This window comes from Trachypithecus francoisi, unplaced genomic scaffold (genome assembly GCF_009764315.1).
Source record: "Trachypithecus francoisi isolate TF-2019V2 unplaced genomic scaffold, Tfra_2.0 Lachesis_group0, whole genome shotgun sequence".
Lineage (NCBI taxonomy): Eukaryota > Metazoa > Chordata > Mammalia > Primates > Cercopithecidae > Trachypithecus > Trachypithecus francoisi.
The window spans coordinates 91,771,824-91,791,294 of NW_022681453.1; the positions used below are offsets into that span (position 1 = coordinate 91,771,824).

The window sequence follows — 19,471 nt, forward strand, 5'->3', positions numbered from 1 at the left end:
GTTAGATATAATTGTAACAAAGAAGTTCTTATGTGTGAATACTATTCATCAAGGTAAAACAACAAAAATATTCCTTCCGTCACAGATCTGAAACCCAAGTAGCTTCATTTTGAGGGAGTAATAAACTGAGAAACTATGGCCTATTTCATGGTCTTACAAAAGACACGTCATAAAAATGCAAATGATAAGATGTAGTAGGATGGTGGAGCAGCTAACAGCATAGGCCTTTGAATAAAACACGCTTCCATTTCAAATTTTAGCTTAGCTTCATACCAGTTGCTTAAATTTGGGCAAATTGTTCAACTCCTTTACGTTTCTATTTTCTTATAGGTAAAATTACAAAAATAATACTTGTCTCACTGGATGTTGAAAGGTTTGAATGAACAACTCCATGTAAAATATTTCATGTCATTTTAGGCATTTTTAGGGGCTCAATAAATGCTATTATTATTATCTATAAGGAATTACTATAATAAATTTACTTTTATGGAATTATTATATTAATACAGTATTTTAACAATGATGGAAACAGATTTTTCTTATATATTTGGACACTTTTTCATAAAGATGTCTGGCAAAAGCAATCCCTACTATTCTCACAAAGAGAGCAGTAAGATGGATTTCTGAAGGCCAAAAAGAGTTCATTGGTAAAGTTGGGTTTCGAATGAATAAAAGACCTCAAAGCTGATGTTACATGACATTGGAACATCCCACTCCCTTCACCTCCCATTCTGGTTTTCAGCATGTTGAGGCTCCGGAATTAATGTGGGTTTCTGATGAAGCCCATGTATCGGTAGTTAAACTTATAATGTACCTGTCAGTGCTGTTGATCTCCTGACCACTGTTTTTATTGACCTGAGATCCAAGGCCAAAGCTGCACAATTCTGAATTGCTGAAATCATTTGTTCATGGCTGTATTCTCTTCCAAGTTTTCATTAGGATCATATCATGATGCCAGGACTGGTGAACTATTAGGCATCCATAAAGACTCTGTGTAATAGCATAAAGGGCCACAGTTTGGCCATATTACCACGGTGGTAGAGTAAGGCATTTCATGAAAGCATTTAATGATAACACAAAGTATTAACTGAAATGACTGTGTGAGTATTTACATGAACAAACTCTCATTTAAATGAACTATTAAAAACATGGGACACCTGGTTTTTAAATATCAGGTCAAATTGGAATGATACTAAATTCACATCTTACTGTATATCCTTGCATGAAACTTACTTTCATCTCCTGTTTCAAATTCAAATTTCTGACTGTAGCCACTGTATCCTGTTGCAGTTCTCACTCGGATGTGAAATACATACTTGGTGGCTGGCTTCAGACCTGTGATGATGACACTGGGGGCCTTGGACCTTGTGGAAGAGTAGGTCAGCTGCTCATGTTCCTGGGGGACAGGAAAAAAGGAGAAAGGAAATGAAACGGAGTTATTCTACCTTTTCCTAGAAACATTCCAAAGTTTAAGCGAGGAATTATGCTCTGAATACTCAAAGGATTGATTACAAAGTAGTGTCAGCATGGTTTTCTATAATTTGGCATTTAGTTGTTTATCACAACGATGCATATGATATGGTCCTATTTGGAAATTTATTAAGAAAGATGATTAGTCTTATATACACTGCACTTGTATTTTTGGTGATTTAGATTCCTGACCCAACTCTAAGAAATGGTGGTGGTGTGAGAATATGTTTACATAGAATGGCAGCTGCATCTTGAGCAAAACGGGCACATCAGATCAGACCACACCAGCAGAGTGCAAGGAGCAAAGGTGGGAGAATTCAAGTACCAGCTACTCACTTCTACCCGCAGGTAGTGCCAAAATGCCGGCGCTATCCGTGGGTAGACCTGTGGGTGAAAGGAGAAAGAAATTAATTGCTTTTTAAGGTTTGAAATCTTTCTTCCTGAAGTCAATTACTTTGTGCTGTACTTCAGTGTTTCCCCAGTCGTAAAACCTGAAATTGAGTCAAATTTAGGAAATAAAATGATGAATTTTTTCCTGTAAGGGAGAATTGACTCCTCCCCTAAGTATTATGGTTTGTTTTTAAACATATACTAGTTACATAGTGATTGTGAAGTAGATTTACAAATAATCTGCCCATGAAGAAGCAGTGGAGACACAGAAAGGCATGAAAGACTTACCACACCTGCAGAATCAGAGGCAGGGCTTGAGGCTTAGTTCTCAGTCTCTTGCATGAATTGCCAAACTATCTCACTTCACTAAATGGAAGTGAACTTGCCAGGGCTTTCTGGATTATCTAGGCAGTCAGGGTTTGTTACACGATCTCTGTTGCCCACTATCTCAGAACAGAACAGTTCATTTTACCTGTCTGTGTAAGAGATTGTCCACAATATGCTGGTAGTGGGGACAAATCAAACCTACACTGTGTTTGTATAGTGTTATTTTTCAATAACTTTACAATGATATTTTAATAGGGTATCTGGAAAAAAATGCATTTGTGTAAACAAAAGCCATAGGTCAAGCTAGGTCAACAGGCCCTGAAGTTAATTTCCACCATTCTCATAAGAAACCTAGAGATTTTCAGAGATGAAAAATGACTTTCAAGGTCACTAGTTGAATCATTCATTTGATGTTTAAATTCTTTCTATCATATTCCCATCGAAATTTCATCTAGTGTTTGCCTGAAAACCATTGTTATTTAGGAGAACTTCCCAACTAACAAGACAAGGTATGAAAATGTACACATATGGAGAATGTGTCAAACTTCGTGTATTGGCTGGTGACACTTTAAGATTTAGAACTATGAAAATCATTTCTCTTAAGCTACTTTTCAGAAAAAGGTCTTATCTTAAGGATCATTTTTAAACTTTATGACCTTCCTTGTCAGAACTTTATATGCTATATGGTTATTCTGTGTCTAGCTAAAGAACTGAATTTGCCATTTATACCTCAAATAAAAAAACTGTGTATTAAACATAAAGTAGAAAGAAAAAAATGAGTTAACAGCGGCAACATTTTAAGTAAAAAAAGACAATACCAAAAAACTGCAACTTATATTTATCTCTAGGTGATTTTAAGATTAGAAAGCAAATAAATATTTATCAACCTAGCATAAAATACAAGGAAATAAAGTCTATAAATCATCGGTGGTGACAATAAGCTGTTAGGGGTTAAATGTAGGAGCTTGCTCATATCAAGGCGTTTATAATTAGGTGGCTTAAAACACATGTTGTAGAGAAAAAATACTTGTGAGCTATTAGAAAAAAAGATATTGTTTCTGGCAGGAATAACATTTGGATTTTTCAATCTCGTATGCAAGAGGAGAATATGCTACTTCTCACAGAATTTCTACAACATAAGAGTTATGGTGCATTTTGAGTGCTGTTTCACAATGTGAAATGACGACTGAGATAAGATCTTTAAAGCAATGAAAAAAAGCATTTAGTCTCATCCCAAAAGAGAGAAGATATGGTTCAAAAGTTTACTCTTAGAATGGCCCCAGGATAATTACACGTCTTATCCTTGTTGCTTCCCCAAAAGATAGCTAAATAGTAATTTCCTATTCAGTAAAGTTATAGGGAATAAAGGACACCTTTTGCAGGCAGCTTTTAGCATTTTTGTTGTTACATACAAAAGTGTACCTGCAGCTAAATCCTTGGAATAAAAATCCAACAGTAGCAAGTGTACTTAAAGGGTTCTTCAGCCTGAATCACTCACCACTTGGTGAGTGCTGCTGCCTTGTCTTATGTCTTGCAGCTTGCTGACATGATGAGGAAGAGGGTCCAGGAAGAAGCAGTCACAAGAATTCTTCACAGTACACAGCAGACCTGTCTCCTCCTGGTGTTTTTAAGCTCGTGGGAAACTAAGTTAGCTTTTATCTATGTTATGCATAGGTAGGACACTATCGTCCCAGAATTTTGGCCAGTTGCCTTTCTGCTGGTGCATCAACTCCAATTCAAAGGTGCTGTCACCAGGTAGAGACCACACTTTGCCACAGAGCCATTGAGATGTTTTATTCATCCTGGCAGGCTGAATTTTGAATATATTTAGATAGGGTATGTTGGCATGCTTTTCTGGAGTTTGTACCATGATGGCACTGCTAGCTGTATGACACGTAAATCTTCAACTTAGCTAGGGAACACATCCCATTGTTCATAAAGTTCTATTTCTCATCTTTGGTGAATCTGTAATAAAATTCCTCTTCTCATTCTTAATATTATTTATTTTTGTAATTGCTTTGTTTCATGATCAAGCTTTCCAGAGGTTCAAAGACATTTTTGGCTTTTTCCTATTTTTAAAATCTATTATATTTGATATCTGTTCTTACTATAAATTTTCTTTCTTCTTCCTACTTTCTTTTTTGTTAGTTATGTTGTCTTCTAACTTCCTGTGTTTCATGCTTAACTCAATATCAGCACATTCTTTCAAATATATAATTTAAGCTTACAAATTTCATGTTAAGTACTGCTATAGTTATACTTCATAAGTTTTCATAAAATGTATTATTAATTGGTTCTAAGTACTTACTATTATCTAAAAATATGATTAAAATTTTTTTGTGGCAGATCCAGAACTATTACTTGCACATTTTTGTGGATTAAGAGACGGTATGAGGGAGTAAATAAATGGCATAAAATGAACCTCCAAAAGCATAGTCCCATGGGTTGCCAAGCAACTGAACCGTGAATAGTGCAGTGGATGCTCATTGGCTGAGAGCACTGGCCATCTTGTGCACTAATGCTTGCTGGCTGAAAGTGAAACAGCTTGTGGCATGACCTCTTCTTGGATGAGCACAGAAAATAGCACCAATTGTGGGAAAAAATCATCGAGAAGCAACAAAATTTAACACATTTTTAGTTGTATCATTTTCTAAAATAAAACATATATACAATTCCTGTTTGATATATTTGTATCCAAATTAAACAAAATAATAGTTCAGAACCAAATAGTGTGAACATAGAGCACTGTCAAACAGGGCAGGCATATACTGTTCTCTAGAGATACTGACTTTTACTTATGATTCTTTTCCCATGGCAAGACCCTGGCACTTACATTTAGGTACTGATCCTTCCAAGATGCTGAGAATCAAGGCTTTTCTGGGAATCATATTGTCACACTGAACCTTTCATTTACCAGAAATACTGAAGTTAGTTTTATCTCTATAGGTGTCAACTTTTATAGGTGTCAACTTTTCATAGTAACTAAAAGGGATCCTCTTGCTAGAGTCTGGAACCTGTTAGCATTCAGTCTGAAAATTATAACAGTGAAAAGAAATGGGCTCATAGGTGTTCAGATCCTATGGTATATCTTTCTACAGTCAGAGATAACAGGACCTGTATCAATAGAAGACAGCATGGAGAGAAATCTAGATTAGAGTTCTCCTGTCTTGGATGTTATCTTGATTCTGCTTCTATCATGTACCCTGTCAAATTACTGTCTAGGTTTTGATATACTCCTCTAGAAGACTCATTCATTCTATAGGAACTCATTGAATCTCATATGTATAAGGTTCTAGAGCACTTTGTTAGGTGTAGCTTACGTAATCACCAAAGTTCTACCTAATATTTCAATTCTATATTTTTTTTAATGTCAGAAATGCAGGTGTTTTCCCTTCTGCTGTGAATCATCATCACCACTCCTCATCTCCCTCTCTTGGGTTTACCATTTCTGTTTATGGGAATAGATTCAACAGACCAGCACAGTGGTCATCTTTTAGCTGGTTTGCTTTCTCCTAAAGTCTTTGGGCCTATTGGGAATTCTAAAAAGTGTCACCTCTTTGTTTTATTTTTAATTTTAAATTAATTGGATTAAATATATGATTAAAATTATATTTTGTTATTCTCTAGACATATATATCTAAAGACATAACAACAATCATAATAACAATGATTTATGTAGAGCTTTACAATTTACAAGGTGTTTTCATACACATTTAAAATCTAATCCTCATAATACTCTTGTGAAATAAGAACTGGTAATATTTTTATTTCCATTTATCTATGATCAAATTAGTCCAGAAAGAATAAGCAAATTAGCAAAGCAAGTCACACAACTTGGCTTCCATCTAAGTTTTGCTTTTTCCACTACACCCCATTTCAGTAAATATGTCCAGAGTATATATGTCTCTGGATTAGACTGAGCCAAAGTAGTTTTTTTCCACACTTCATGTTCTCAACCATCTATACACTAGAAGTACCTTTAACACAGCTTATGGACCACATAGTAATGATTTGTTGGCTAATCATTAGACTATGTTTATATGAACAACTAGTTCCTCAATTGGAAAAAAATTCTCAACACCAAATCTTTAAATACACATTTCAAAGGTAAAATTATTTCTATTAAGGTTAACAAATCCTTTATTTTTATTTTTATTTTCTATTGATTTTATGTCATATAGGCAGATATTAAGTAATATAGGAGGCAAATAAATCACCCAATCTTGCATAGAATATACAGTATTATGGTTCAAGCCTGGGAATAGAATTTGTTTAATAAAGTCCAGGAGATTCTTTTAGAAGTTTTGATGTATAAAGGTAACTTCCTGGCTTTAAGTCATACCCAGTTGAAAATAAGAGGAATAGTGCAAGTGCTATTAATATGTAGTAATAATAATAATAATAATACTCTACTATTCAAATATTTTCTTTTTTGGGGGATGATTTAATTAAAACAGTGGTAAAGCTCTTGTTCTACTGGCTAGAGGACTGAAGCTATAGATGGAGAAACAAAATAATATCAAAAAATAGATATTAATGGTTCTGCTAGAAGTCATCTAAGTCATTTACATCCTTTCTCTCTTTCCATTTCTGTTTGACGTCCTCACCCTGCCTTTCTGTCACACTCACAAATATATACACTCACATTTATCAGACGGTGGAGATGTTTCCAGGATAATCCTCTCAAAATAAACAAAAATAAACAAATTAAAACCACATTTAGAACATGATTTATTATCTGCAGAAGGATATTTTGCCAGGATAAATCAAAAATTGCGGGGCCTAAAAACCTAAAGTTTGAAAGGCTCTCAAAAAATCTTATTGCCTAAACTACGGCATTAGCAAAGCTGAAAGTCTTTTACTTGAATTAAAGGAAGGTATTTCACATGGCTCTGAAAAAAGAAAAGTTTGAATACTACATTTGGTCAGCATTTGACAATTACTTTCCAAAGGAAATAGACACTGAACCCAGCGAACTTTATTCTGTTGGTCCTTTTAAAAATGAGTTCTACCTGGGTACACATAGTCATCATACTCTGGCCGAAAGGGTCCTTAATATTTTCATATCTCTACTTTGATGTTGCAGTCTTCTGATTACTAATGTGGATTCTCAAGCTCTGTAGGGGCAAACATAAATATATTTGTTCTTGGAATGGGCAGACTTCTGTTTATTTAATATGTGAATATTCTGGTTTGTTCTTCAGTCTCTCTATTTTTTTTAATTTTTTTTTATTTTTGAGTCAGAGGCTTGCTCTGTTGCCCAGGCTGGAGTGCAGTGGCATGATCTCCACCTCTGGGGTTCAAGCAATTCTTCCATCTCAGCCTCCCGAGTAGCTGGGACTACAAGCACAAGGCACCACACTTGGCTAATTTTTGTATTTTCAGTAGAAACAGGGTTTCACTGTGTTGGCCAGGCTGGTCTCGAACTCCTGGTCTCAAGTGATCCTTCCGGTTTGGCCTCCCAAAGTGCTAGGATTACAGTCGTGAGCCACTGTGCCCAGCTCTCTTCAGTCCCTTTTAGCATTTAATTAGGATAAATCAATCCCTGAATAGTTATCAACTGAGTGCACAACAGTTCAAAATTTACAAAACAGAGTACCAGAATGAGTTATGTGTGAACCTCTGAACTGAGTTATACCACCTTTGTAAAATAGGAATAATGATAAAAGAGCTTATAGTCATAACAACTCATCCATGTTTATTTATTTATTTATTATTTTTTTTTGAGACGGAGTCTCGCTCTGTCGCCCGGGCTGGAGTGCAGTGACCGGATCTCAGCTCACTGCAAGCTCTGCCTCCTGGGTTTATGCCATTCTCCTGCCTCAGCTTCCCGAGTAGCTGGGACTACAGGTGCCCGCCACCTCGCCCGGCTAGATTTTTTTTTTGTATTTTTTAGTAGAGACGGGGTTTCACCGTGTTAGCCAGGATGGTCTACGATCTCCTGACCTCGTGATCCGCCCGTCTCGGCCTCCCAAAGTGCTAGGATCACAGGCTTGAGGCACCGCGCCCGGCCCATGTTTATTCTTGTTTCTAAGTTGCCTTGATTCACCTGAAGTTTTAATCTACTACTTTTTAAAAACTCATTGGAGAAAAGCTTATTCTACTTTGGTCAAATCACAAAGTATAGAAAAACATTCTTTGTAAAGCATAACTTAATTATCTTACAAAACTTAAAAATAAGTTTTTTAAATATATGTAGAAAATGTCTCTCTTAAAGGTTGAATGAAATAAATCATCATTTTCTCTCTGCTAGTTGGAAATGTTTACTTAGAAACTCCGAGAGAATTAACTTAAAAAAAATTTAGAACTAATCAAGAGAAGTCAGTTACATAGTCCACATAAAATTATCAGTGGTTTTCCTGTATACTAGCAATGACCAGTTACAATTACATTTTAAATATTTTAGTCACTATAGTAACAGAGACCTTATAATACCTAAATATATCAAAAAAAGTATATAAGACCTGTATAACTCCATCTATAATATTTTACTGTGGGAACAAAAAAAAAATTCTTTTTTTTTTTTGTCTTATTGCAATGCTTTTTAGCACAATATTGCAGAGTAATGGTAAAAGCGGAAATATTTTCTTTTCTTTTTTAATTGAACAGTTTCTAATTGTGTTATGGTTAAATATAATTATGTCTGACTTAGGTCTTTGGCAGATGTCTAATTGAGGAGTTTTTCTTCTTACATTGTAGTTTTGTTTGTCTGTATTTTGTTTTTAAAATGTGAAATGAATTCTGGATGTTATAAAACAATTTATCTGTTGCAAAGTGAATTTTACATTTTTCTCCTCAATAAAGTATATACTTAGGCAGAACTATCTTTGCATTCCTAAGATAAACCTTTCCTGCTAACACTGGTTCATAATATATTAGAATTTTTATTGTAATTTTGAATTCAATATGATAATACTTCAGGCTAAAATTTTTAAACATATACTTACAAGTTATCTCGGCTTACAGTTTTCTTTTTTCAATCTCGCGATATTTGGGTTATACTATATTTAGAGACTGGATTGCGAAACTTTCCACTTATTAATGTTCTGGAATAACTGACACAACACGAGAATTATCTGTTCTTTGAAAACTTAATTGAAATGGACCATGTTGGTAGTAGACACTTGACTATCATTTAAAATTATTTTATGCTATATTCAGATCTTCTTATACAGTTTTTCTAATTACCAGAAAATTATTATATTTGTTTTATATTTATTGATAAAAATTTACATATAGTCTTGTCGTATTAAAAATCTCTTCCATACGTAAATAACATTTTCTATTATTTTTAGGCAAGCTTGTTTATTTGATCAATCTTTTAAAAACACCAGCTTTTGATTTTCAGATCAAATATTAGTGATTCTATTTCATTAATGTTTGATTTTACACTTGCTCATTCCTTCTAATTACTTTGTTTTCCTGCATTGGACATATTTCACAGTTTTAGATATGTGAGGATCTCAATGTCTTTCATTTTAAATAGTTTATAATTTGTCTATTATGCTTTAATATATCATTTAATATAACATTAAAATTTTTAAATAGATTGGAGATGTGGTTTTTTTTTTTTTTTATTTCTCTGATTTTGTTAATGGTTTGCAGATAATTATTTCTGCTACAGGAAAGTGGTTGAAATTTTTTTGTCCTGATATAAGATCAATATGTATGAATGCTTTTAAGTGTTTAAAAATAATTAGTAAAATTTCAGAATTTTAGGAGGAATATGCTATATCAATTGAGGAAACCAAACTCTTTAGAAAATTCTTCATTAGAGAGTGTTTGTAAGATGTTTTATAATCTTCGAGTATGATTATATATTTCTCAATTTTGCCTTATATTTCCAACAGATAAAAACTTTCCAAGGAATATAAGACTGGCATTTCAATATTTTAAAGGTATTACACAGTAAGGAAATTAGACATCTTAAATAAAACAATCTTTAAATTATTTGATTCTAACCGGCATTTAGCACTTAATTTTATACCATTTGGTCCCCTCCTCTACTTATTGAATGTGCGTCCATATACATCCTCAAGTGGGCTGCAATTTCCTGAAAAATGTAGTTTACATTTCCCTCAAAAAACAAAACAAAAGGAAACAAAAGTGTGCTGGATGCATAGTCAGTATTTAGTAATGTCAATTGATTGATATCCAGAAAGGAATTGCTAAGCCATTTAACATAAGGTGTATCTACTGCAGCTCTGGTCACATATCATTGGGAAATGAACTACTAAAATTGCTCCTTTGACATAGGGGCACACATTAGGATAGCTTTCAGCTCACACTGATTCTCCTATAACCAGATCTAACTATAATCTACCAGTGACGTAAGATGGCGCTGGCCAACTGTCCCAGAAACAAGAGCAAGCTAGAATAACTATAGAATTCTTTTCGTTATTGAACCTATGATGAGAAACTTCACTGAACTCATGACGAAGAAACGTCACTGAAGTTGAATAAACTTGGCTTTCCTGCCTGCCTTTCTGAGGTTAGGAAGTTCCACTCTGCCTTGGATTCTGCATTTTGACAACATTAAATAGTAGTGGCAGCTGGGTTCTGTTGTTGGCAACCAAGAGAGTTGTTTTCTCGCATTCATTAAAATGCACAAGAGGGAATTTCTAATGTTGGGGGTGAGAAGAAAGGGTTAAGAAGTTCCTTGGTGGTTTAAGCTAGTGGGTAGGGTGCAATAAAATGTTTTTCTTAGGTAAAAATTAGTCATTGCTGTGGCAAAATTGCAAATATGTATAAGTAAGAAAAATGCAGAAGTAGTTATTCCATGTACACAACTACTTTTTGACTGCATTTCTAGAGACGTATCATTAAGTATTCTACTACTATAATTTACTACAATCAACTCTTGATTATTCACAGTAATCCAAAACTGCAGATAACCTCAAATCACTTTGCAATGCATTCATGACTATTTTCATATATTCCTACCAGTGTGTACCTCGTTTCACCTAAAATGAATATTTAATGCATTCCTGAACATTAAATATTGAACAGTAGTAGGAGATGGCACAGAAGTACACCGATGATAGAGGAATATTGATCTGCAATTAAACATTCATAATTGATTTTCATAAAACAGATAACTTATATATAGATAATGAACTGGCTGAAATAGTGGTGATATTTACTGTTGGAGAAAATGGCCTATTTATTAAAGTGTGATCTTTTGAAAATACTGGTGCTAGAATGAGACCATTAGTCCTAGTTGTAGTCAGTTCATCTATGAAAATTGGAAAGGTTATACCTATATCAAAGGGTCAAGTTTGTTGTAAGATAAACCAAAATAATATGTAAAATGTTTTACAGGATCCAGCAGATGTGTAATGTAGCATTGTTTCTTTCTTTTAAGAGTAACTATCAATAGGTGGTGCATTTATTCCAGGGCAATGATAGACTTGTGCCTTAAGGTCATTTGCAGATGCTGTGACAAGTCTTAAAAAAGTTGTGTTAGACCTGGAGGGTGGAGCAAGATGGCCGAATAGGAACAGCTCCAGTCTCCAACTCCCAATGCGAGCAACACGGAAGACCGGTGATTTCTGCATTTTCAACTTAGGTACTGGGGTCATCTCACTAGGGAGTGCCGGACAATCGGTGCTGGTCAGCTGCTGCAGCCCGACCAGTGAGAGCTGAAGCAGGGCGAGGCATCGCCTCACCTGGGAAGCGCAAGGGGGAAGGGAATCCCTTTTCCTAGCCAGGGGAACTGAGACACACAACACCTGGAAAATCGGGTAACTCCCACCCCAATACTGCACTTTAAGCAAACGGGCACACCAGGAGAATATATCCCACACCTGGCCGGGAGGGTCCCACGCCCACGGAGCCTCCCTCATTGCTAACACAGCAGTCTGCAATCTAACTGCAGGGCAGCAGCGAGGCTGGGGGAGGGGCGCCCGCCATTGCTGAGGCTTAAGTAGGTAAACAAAGCTGCTGGGAAGCTCGAACTGGGTGGAGCTCACAGCAGCTCAAGGAAACCTGCCTGTCTTTGTAGACTCCACCTCTGGGGACAGGGCACAGCTAAACAACAATAACAACAAAAAGCAGCAGAAACCTTTGCAGATGCAAACGACTCTGTCTGACAGCTTTGAAGAGAGCAGTGGATCTCCCAACACGGAGGTTGAGATCTCAGAAGGGACAGACTGCCTGCTAAAGTGGTTCCCTGACCCCTGAGTAGCCTAACTGGGAGACATCCCCCACTAGGGGCAGTCTGACACCCCGCACCTCACAGGGTAGAGTACACTCCTGAGAGGAAGCTTCCAAAGTAAGAATCAGACAGGTACACTCGCTGTTCAGCAATATTCTATCTTCTGCAACCTCTGCTGCTGATACCCAGGCAAAAAGGGTCTGGAGTGGACCTCAAGCAATCTCCAACAGACCTACAGCTGAGGGTCCTGACTGTTAGAAGGAAAACTATCAAACATGAAGGACACCTATAACAGAACCCCATCAGTACATCACCATCATCAAAGACCAGAGGCAGATAAAACCACAAAGATGGGGAAGAAGCAGGGCAGAAAAGCTGGAAATTCAAAAAATAAGAGTGCATCTCCCCCTGCAAAGGAGCGCAGCCCATCGCCAGCAACGGATGAAAGCTGGTCAGAGAATGACTTTGACGAGATGAGAGAAGAAGGCTTCAGTCCATCAAACTTCTCAGAGCTAAAGGAGGAATTACGTACCCAGCGCAAAGAAACTAAAAATCTTGAAAAAAGAGTGGAAGAATTGACAGCTAGACTAATTAATGCAGAGAAGGTCATAAACAAAATGACAGAGATGAAAACCATGACACGAGAAATACGTGACAAATGCACAAGCTTCAGTAACCGACTCGATCAACTGGAAGAAAGAGTATCAGCGATTGAGGATCAAATGAATGAAATGAAGCAGATCTCTCGGCAGAAACTCTACAAGCCAGAAGAGAGTGGGGGCCAATATTCAACAATCTTAAAGAAAAGAATTTTAAACCCAGAATTTCATATCCAGCCAAACTAAGTTTCATAAGTGAAGGAGAAATAAAATCCTTTACAGATAAGCAAATGCTTCGAGATTTTGTCACCACCAGGCCTGCCTTACAAGAGACCCTGAAGGAAGCCCTAAACATGGAAAGGAACAACCGGTACCAGCCATTGCAAAAACATGCCAAAATGTAAAGACCATCGAGGCTAGGAAGAAACTGCATCAACTAACGAGCAAAATAACCAGTTAATATCATAATGGCAGGATCAGGTTCACACATAACAATATTAACCTTAAATGTCAATGGACTAAATGCTCCAATTAAAAGACACAGACTGGCAAACTGGATAAAGAGTCAAGACCCATCAGTCTGCTGTATTCAGGAGACCCATCTCACATGCAGAGACATACATAGGCTCAAAATAAAGGGATGGAGGAGGATCTACCAAGCAAATGGAGAAAAGAAAACAGCAGGGGTTGCAATCCTAGTCTCTGATAAAACAGACTTTAAACCATCAAAGATCAAAAGAGACAAAGAAGGCCATTACATAATGGTAAAGGGATCAATTCAGCAGGAAGAGGTAACCATCCTAAATATATATGCACCCAATACAGGAGCAGCAGATTCATAAAGCAAGCCCTTAGAGACTTACAAGGAGACTTAGACTCCCATACAATAATAATGGGAGACTTCAACACTCCACTGTCAACATTAGACAGATCAACGAGACAGAAAGTTAACAAGGATATCCAGGAATTGAACTCATCTCTGCACCAAGCGGACCTAATAGACATCTATAGAACTCTCCACCCCAAATCAACAGAATATACATTCTTCTCAGCACCACATCGCACTTATTCCAAAATTGACCACATAATTGGAAGTAAAGCACTCCTCAGCAAATGTACAAGAACAGAAATTATAACAAACTCTCTCTCAGACCACAGTGCAATCAAACTAGAACTCAGGACTAAGAAACTCAATCAAAACCGCTCAACTACATGGAAACGGAACAACCTGCTCCTGAATGACTACTGGGTACATAACGAAATGAAGGCAGAAATAAAGATGTTCTTTGAAACCAATGAGAACAAAGATACAACATACCAGAATCTCTGGGACACATTTAAAGCAGTGTGTAGAGGGAAATTTATAGCACTAAATGCCCACAAGAGAAAGCAGGAAAGATCTAAAATTGACACTCTAACATCACAATTAAAAGAACTAGAGAGGCAAGAGCAAACACATTCAAAAGCTAGCAGAAGGCAAGAAATAACTAAGATCAGAGCAGAACTGAAGGAGATAGAGACACAAAAAACCCTCCAAAAAATCAATGAATCCAGGAGTTGGATTTTTGAAAAGATCAACAAAATTGACAGACCACTAGCAAGACTAATAAAGAAGAAAAGAGAGAGGAATCAAATAGACGCAATAAAAAATGATAAAGGGGATATCACCACTGACCCCACACAAATACAAACTACCATCAGAGAATACTATAAACACCTCTAGGCAAATCAACTAGAAAATCTAGAAGAAATGGATACTTTCCTGGACACTTACACTCTTCCAAGATTCAACCAGGAAGAAGATGAATCCCTGAATAGACCAATAGCAGGCTCTGAAATTGAGGCAATAATTAATAGCCTACCAACCAAAAAAAGTCCAGGACCGGATGGATTCATAGCTGAATTCTACCAGAGGTACAAGGAGGAGCTGGTACTATTCCTTCTGAAACTATTCCAATCCATACAAAAAGAGGGAATCCTCCCTAACTCATTTTATGAGGCCAACATCATCCTGATACCAAAGCCTGGCAGAGACACAACAAAAAAAGAGAATTTTAGACCAATATCCCTGATGAACATCGATGCAAAAATCCTCAATAAAATACTGGCAAACTGGATCTAGCAGCACATCAAAAAGCTTATCCACCATGATCAAGTGGACTTCATCCCTGGGATGCAAGGCTGGTTTAACATTCGCAAATCAATAAACGTAATCCAGCATATAAACAGAACCAAAGACAAGAACCACATGATTATCTCAATAGATGCAGAAAAGGCTTTTGACAAAATTCAACAGCCCTTCATGCTAAAAACGCTCAATAAATTCGGTATTGATGGAACGTGCCTCAAAATAATAAGAGCTATTTATGACAAACCCACAGCTAATATCATACTGAATGGGCAAAAACTGGAAAAATTCCCTTTGAAAACTGGCACAAGACAGGGATACCCTCTCTCACCACTCCTATTCAACATAGTGTTGGAAATTTTGGCTAGGGCAATCAGGCAAGAGAAAGAAATCAAGGGTATTCAGTTAGGAAAAGAAGAAGTCAAATTGTCCCTGTTTGCAGATGACATGATTGTATATTTAGAAAACCCCATCGTCTCAGCCCAAAATCTCCTTAAGCTGATAAGCAACTTCAGCAAAGTCTCAGGATACAAAATTAATGTGCAAAAATCACAAGCATTCTTATACACCAGTAACAGACAAACAGAGAGCCAAATCATGAATGAACTTCCATTCACGATAGCTTCAAAGAGAATAAAATACCTAGGAATCCAACTTACAAGGGATGTAAAGGACCTCTTCAAGGAGAACTACAAACCACTGCTCTGTGAAATAAAAGAGGACACAAACAAATGGAAGAACAGACCATGCTCATGGATAGGAAGAATCAATATCGTGAAAATGGCCATACTGCCCAAGGTGATTTATAGATTCAATGCCATCCCCATCAAGCTACCAATGACTTTCTTCACAGAATTGGAAAAAACTGCTTTAAAGTTCATATGGAACCAAAAAAGAGCCCGCATTGCCAAGACAATCCTAAGTCAAAAGGACAAAGCTGGAGGCATCACGCTACCTGACTTCAAACTATACTACAAGGCTACAGTAACCAAAACAGCATGGTACTGGTACCAAAACAGAGATATAGACCAATGGAACAGAACAGAATCCTCAGAAATAATACCACACATCTACAGCCATCTGATCTTTGACAAACCTGAGAGAAACAAGAAATGGGGAAAGGATTCCCTATTCAATAAATGGTGCTGGGAAAATTGGCTAGCCATAAGTAGAAAGCTGAAACTGGATCCTTTCCTTACTCCTTATACGAAGATTAATTCAAGATGGATTAGAGACTTAAATGTTAGACCTAATACCATAAAAACCCTAGAAGAAAACTTAGGTAGTACCATTCAGGACATAGGTATGGGCAAGGACTTCATGTCTAAAACACCAAAAGCAACGGCAGCAAAAGCCAAAATTGACAAATGGGATCTCATTAAACTAAAGAGCTTCTGCACAGCAAAAGAAACTACCATCAGAGTGAACAGGCAACCTACAGAATGGGAGAAAATTTTTGCAATCTACTCATCTGACAAAGGGCTAATATCCAGAATCTACAAAGAACTCAAACAAATATACAAGAAAAAAACAAACAACCCCATCAAAAAGTGGGCAAAGGATATGAACAGACATTTCTCAAAAGAACACATGCATACAGCCAACAGACACATGAAAAAATGCTCATCATCACTGGCCATCAGAGAAATGCAAATCAAAACCACAATGAGATACCATCTCACACCAGTTAGAATGGCAATCATTAAGAAGTCAGGAAACAACAGGTGTTGGAGAGGATGTGGAGAAATAGGAACACTTTTACACTGTTGGTGGGATTGTAAACTAGTTCAACCATTATGGAAAACAGTATGGCGATTCCTCAAGGATCTAGAACTAGATGTACCATATGACCCAGCCATCCCACTACTGGGTATATACCCAAAGGATTATAAATCATGCTGCTATAAAGACACATGCACACGTATGTTCATTGCGGCACTATTCACAATAGCAAAGACTTGGAATCAACCCAAATGTCCATCTGTGACAGACTGGATTAAGAAAATGTGGCACATATACACCATGGAATATTATGCAGCCATAAAAAAGGATGAGTTTGTGTCCTTTGTAGGGACATGGATGCAGGTGGAAACCATCATTCTTAGCAAACTATCACAAGAAGAGAAAACCAAACACCGCATGTTCTCACTCATAGGTGGGAACTGAACAATGAGATCACTTGGACTCGGGAAGGGGAACATCACACACCGGGGCCTATCATGGGGAGGGGGGAGGGGGGAGGGATTGCATGGGAGTTATACCTGATAGAAATGACGAATTGATGGGTGCTGACGAGTTGATGGGTGCAGCACACCAACATGGCACAAGTATACATATGTAACAAACCTTCACGTTATGCACATGTACCCTAGAACTTAAAGTATAATAAAAAATAAAAAATAATAATAAAAAAAGTTGTGTTTACTTGCTTTTTAACCTTTATATTCCAACTGCTTAATACAGTATGCCTAGCATATTGTAGGCTCTCATGATACATTGTCCAATTGATTGAATTTAAAAATGAGTGAATTAATTGCTCTATAAGTTTAACTTTTTAATTCTTAAATATTATTAGAGAAATTTAAAATGTGTTGGCATAAATTAATGATGATTCAAATGGGAGATGAGAAAAATTACTTTTGCTAGCACATAGTGCTTCTACAAGTTCAATGTAATAATATTATATCAGTATAGCGTACTTGTTTTCTTAGGAATATTGTGAAGAGTGTCCAAGATTTTACTTGCCAAAAATATTTTATAAACAGTATGCTATACAGAAACTAAGATTTGTGCTGAAATATCTTTTTATACATATTGTTGATATTTATTCAGTTTTAACTTTCTCATCTATCTTCATGTAGCCTACCTGTAGATAGATGAGCTATAGATTTTTCTTCTGTGCTTTACCACTCTATAAATATTAACAATGATGTTGAACTAAAAATTAAAAGCTTCAAGTTTGATACTTGGCCCTGAAGAAAGTGCCTTCATTCCAACATTTCTTAATAGTATTTATTAAAAGTATATCATAGTCAAACAACTTTAAGTTTGTCGTTCATTCTTAAAGTTTTAGATCATTTACCAGAATTTTAAAATCATGTATAAATTTGGTAATAACAATATACAGATAGAAAAAACTCAGAAATATAAATAGCAGAGAGCAAAACTTTTAAAGAATACATATTTATTGGAGTACTGAGGGTAGATAAAATGATTTGAAAGGGGGAAAATGAAGAGGAAAAATTATATTCATTATAAGAAAATTTGAGGCTGGGTGTGGTGGCTCACACCTGTAATCCCAGCACTTTGGGAGTTAGAGTCAGTAGCATCACTTGAGACTAGGAGTTTGAGACCAGCCTTGGCAATATAGTGAGACCCTGTTTCCACAAAAACAAAAACAACACCAAAAAATTGAGTATTACATTTAGTTTAAGCATTTTTAGAAAAGTTTACAAATCCCTGCCCATGTCAGTAGTTTAGGTCAAGTATTAAAACAGCCACATACATGCTAGATAAAAACAACTTTCATAAAAGTTAGCATTAGCAACAAATGCCACTGAGAGAAAATAACACGCTAAGCATCTTTAGAAACATTAATACACATATGTTGATTTATTCAAATATAAATGCTATTCCAAATGTCAAACTGAACATTTTCAAAGTTAAATCATTATAACGACATGGCAGAATGGAGTGGCAGAAAACTAGAAAGGCAACACGTGCATGGCCCATTGATTAATTATATCTAATTTTGGATGTGGATTGAAAAACAACAAAAGTGGGGAAATAATATTTGTTTCAAAAAGAAAAATCTAGATGATGGATATTTTAATTTGCTTCACTATAGTAACTTTTTGAAATCATGCCTATTCCATAACATCATGTTATATACCAGGGGTGTCCAATCTTTTGGCTTCCCTGGCCACATTGGACGAAGAAGAATTGTCTTGGGCCACGCATAAAATACACCAACACTAAAGATAGCCGATGAGCTAAAAAAAGAAAAATCGCCAAAAAAAAAAAAAAAAAAATCTCATAATGTTTAAGAAAGTTTACAAATTTGTATTCCGCTGCATTCAAAGCCGTCCTGGGCCGCATGTGGGCTGCGGGTTGAACACACTTGTTGTATCTCTTAATTATACACAATAAAATTTATTTAAGAAATACAGTGCATTGAATTTTTTTTTGCAATAGTGCTAATTGGATTATAGGATAGGTTAAGAATAATAAAAGGTAGCAGATAAAAATTCTTTGAAAACGAAATTACCAGAGAACAAATGCTGGTTGACTGGCATCCAAAACTGTCTTTTGGTTGCTAGAGTTTCCAACAGAATTAAAGTAAATAAGGAAGATAAGAAGGGTAAGTTTTCACCGGAGTGAAACTACCTGTAAAATATGAAC

At 36.2% G+C, this 19,471-nt stretch overlaps 1 protein-coding gene across 1 annotated transcript in view; it reads right to left on the reverse strand.

Moving 5' to 3' along the window:
• EPHA6 (EPH receptor A6) overlaps positions 1–19,471 on the reverse strand; it is a 941,507-nt gene that overhangs the window by 301,730 nt on the left and 620,306 nt on the right. The window contains exon 7 of the mRNA XM_033211549.1: positions 1,234–1,396. Within this exon, the coding sequence (XP_033067440.1) occupies positions 1,234–1,396 (163 nt within the window). The remainder of the gene's footprint in view (positions 1–1,233; positions 1,397–19,471) is intronic.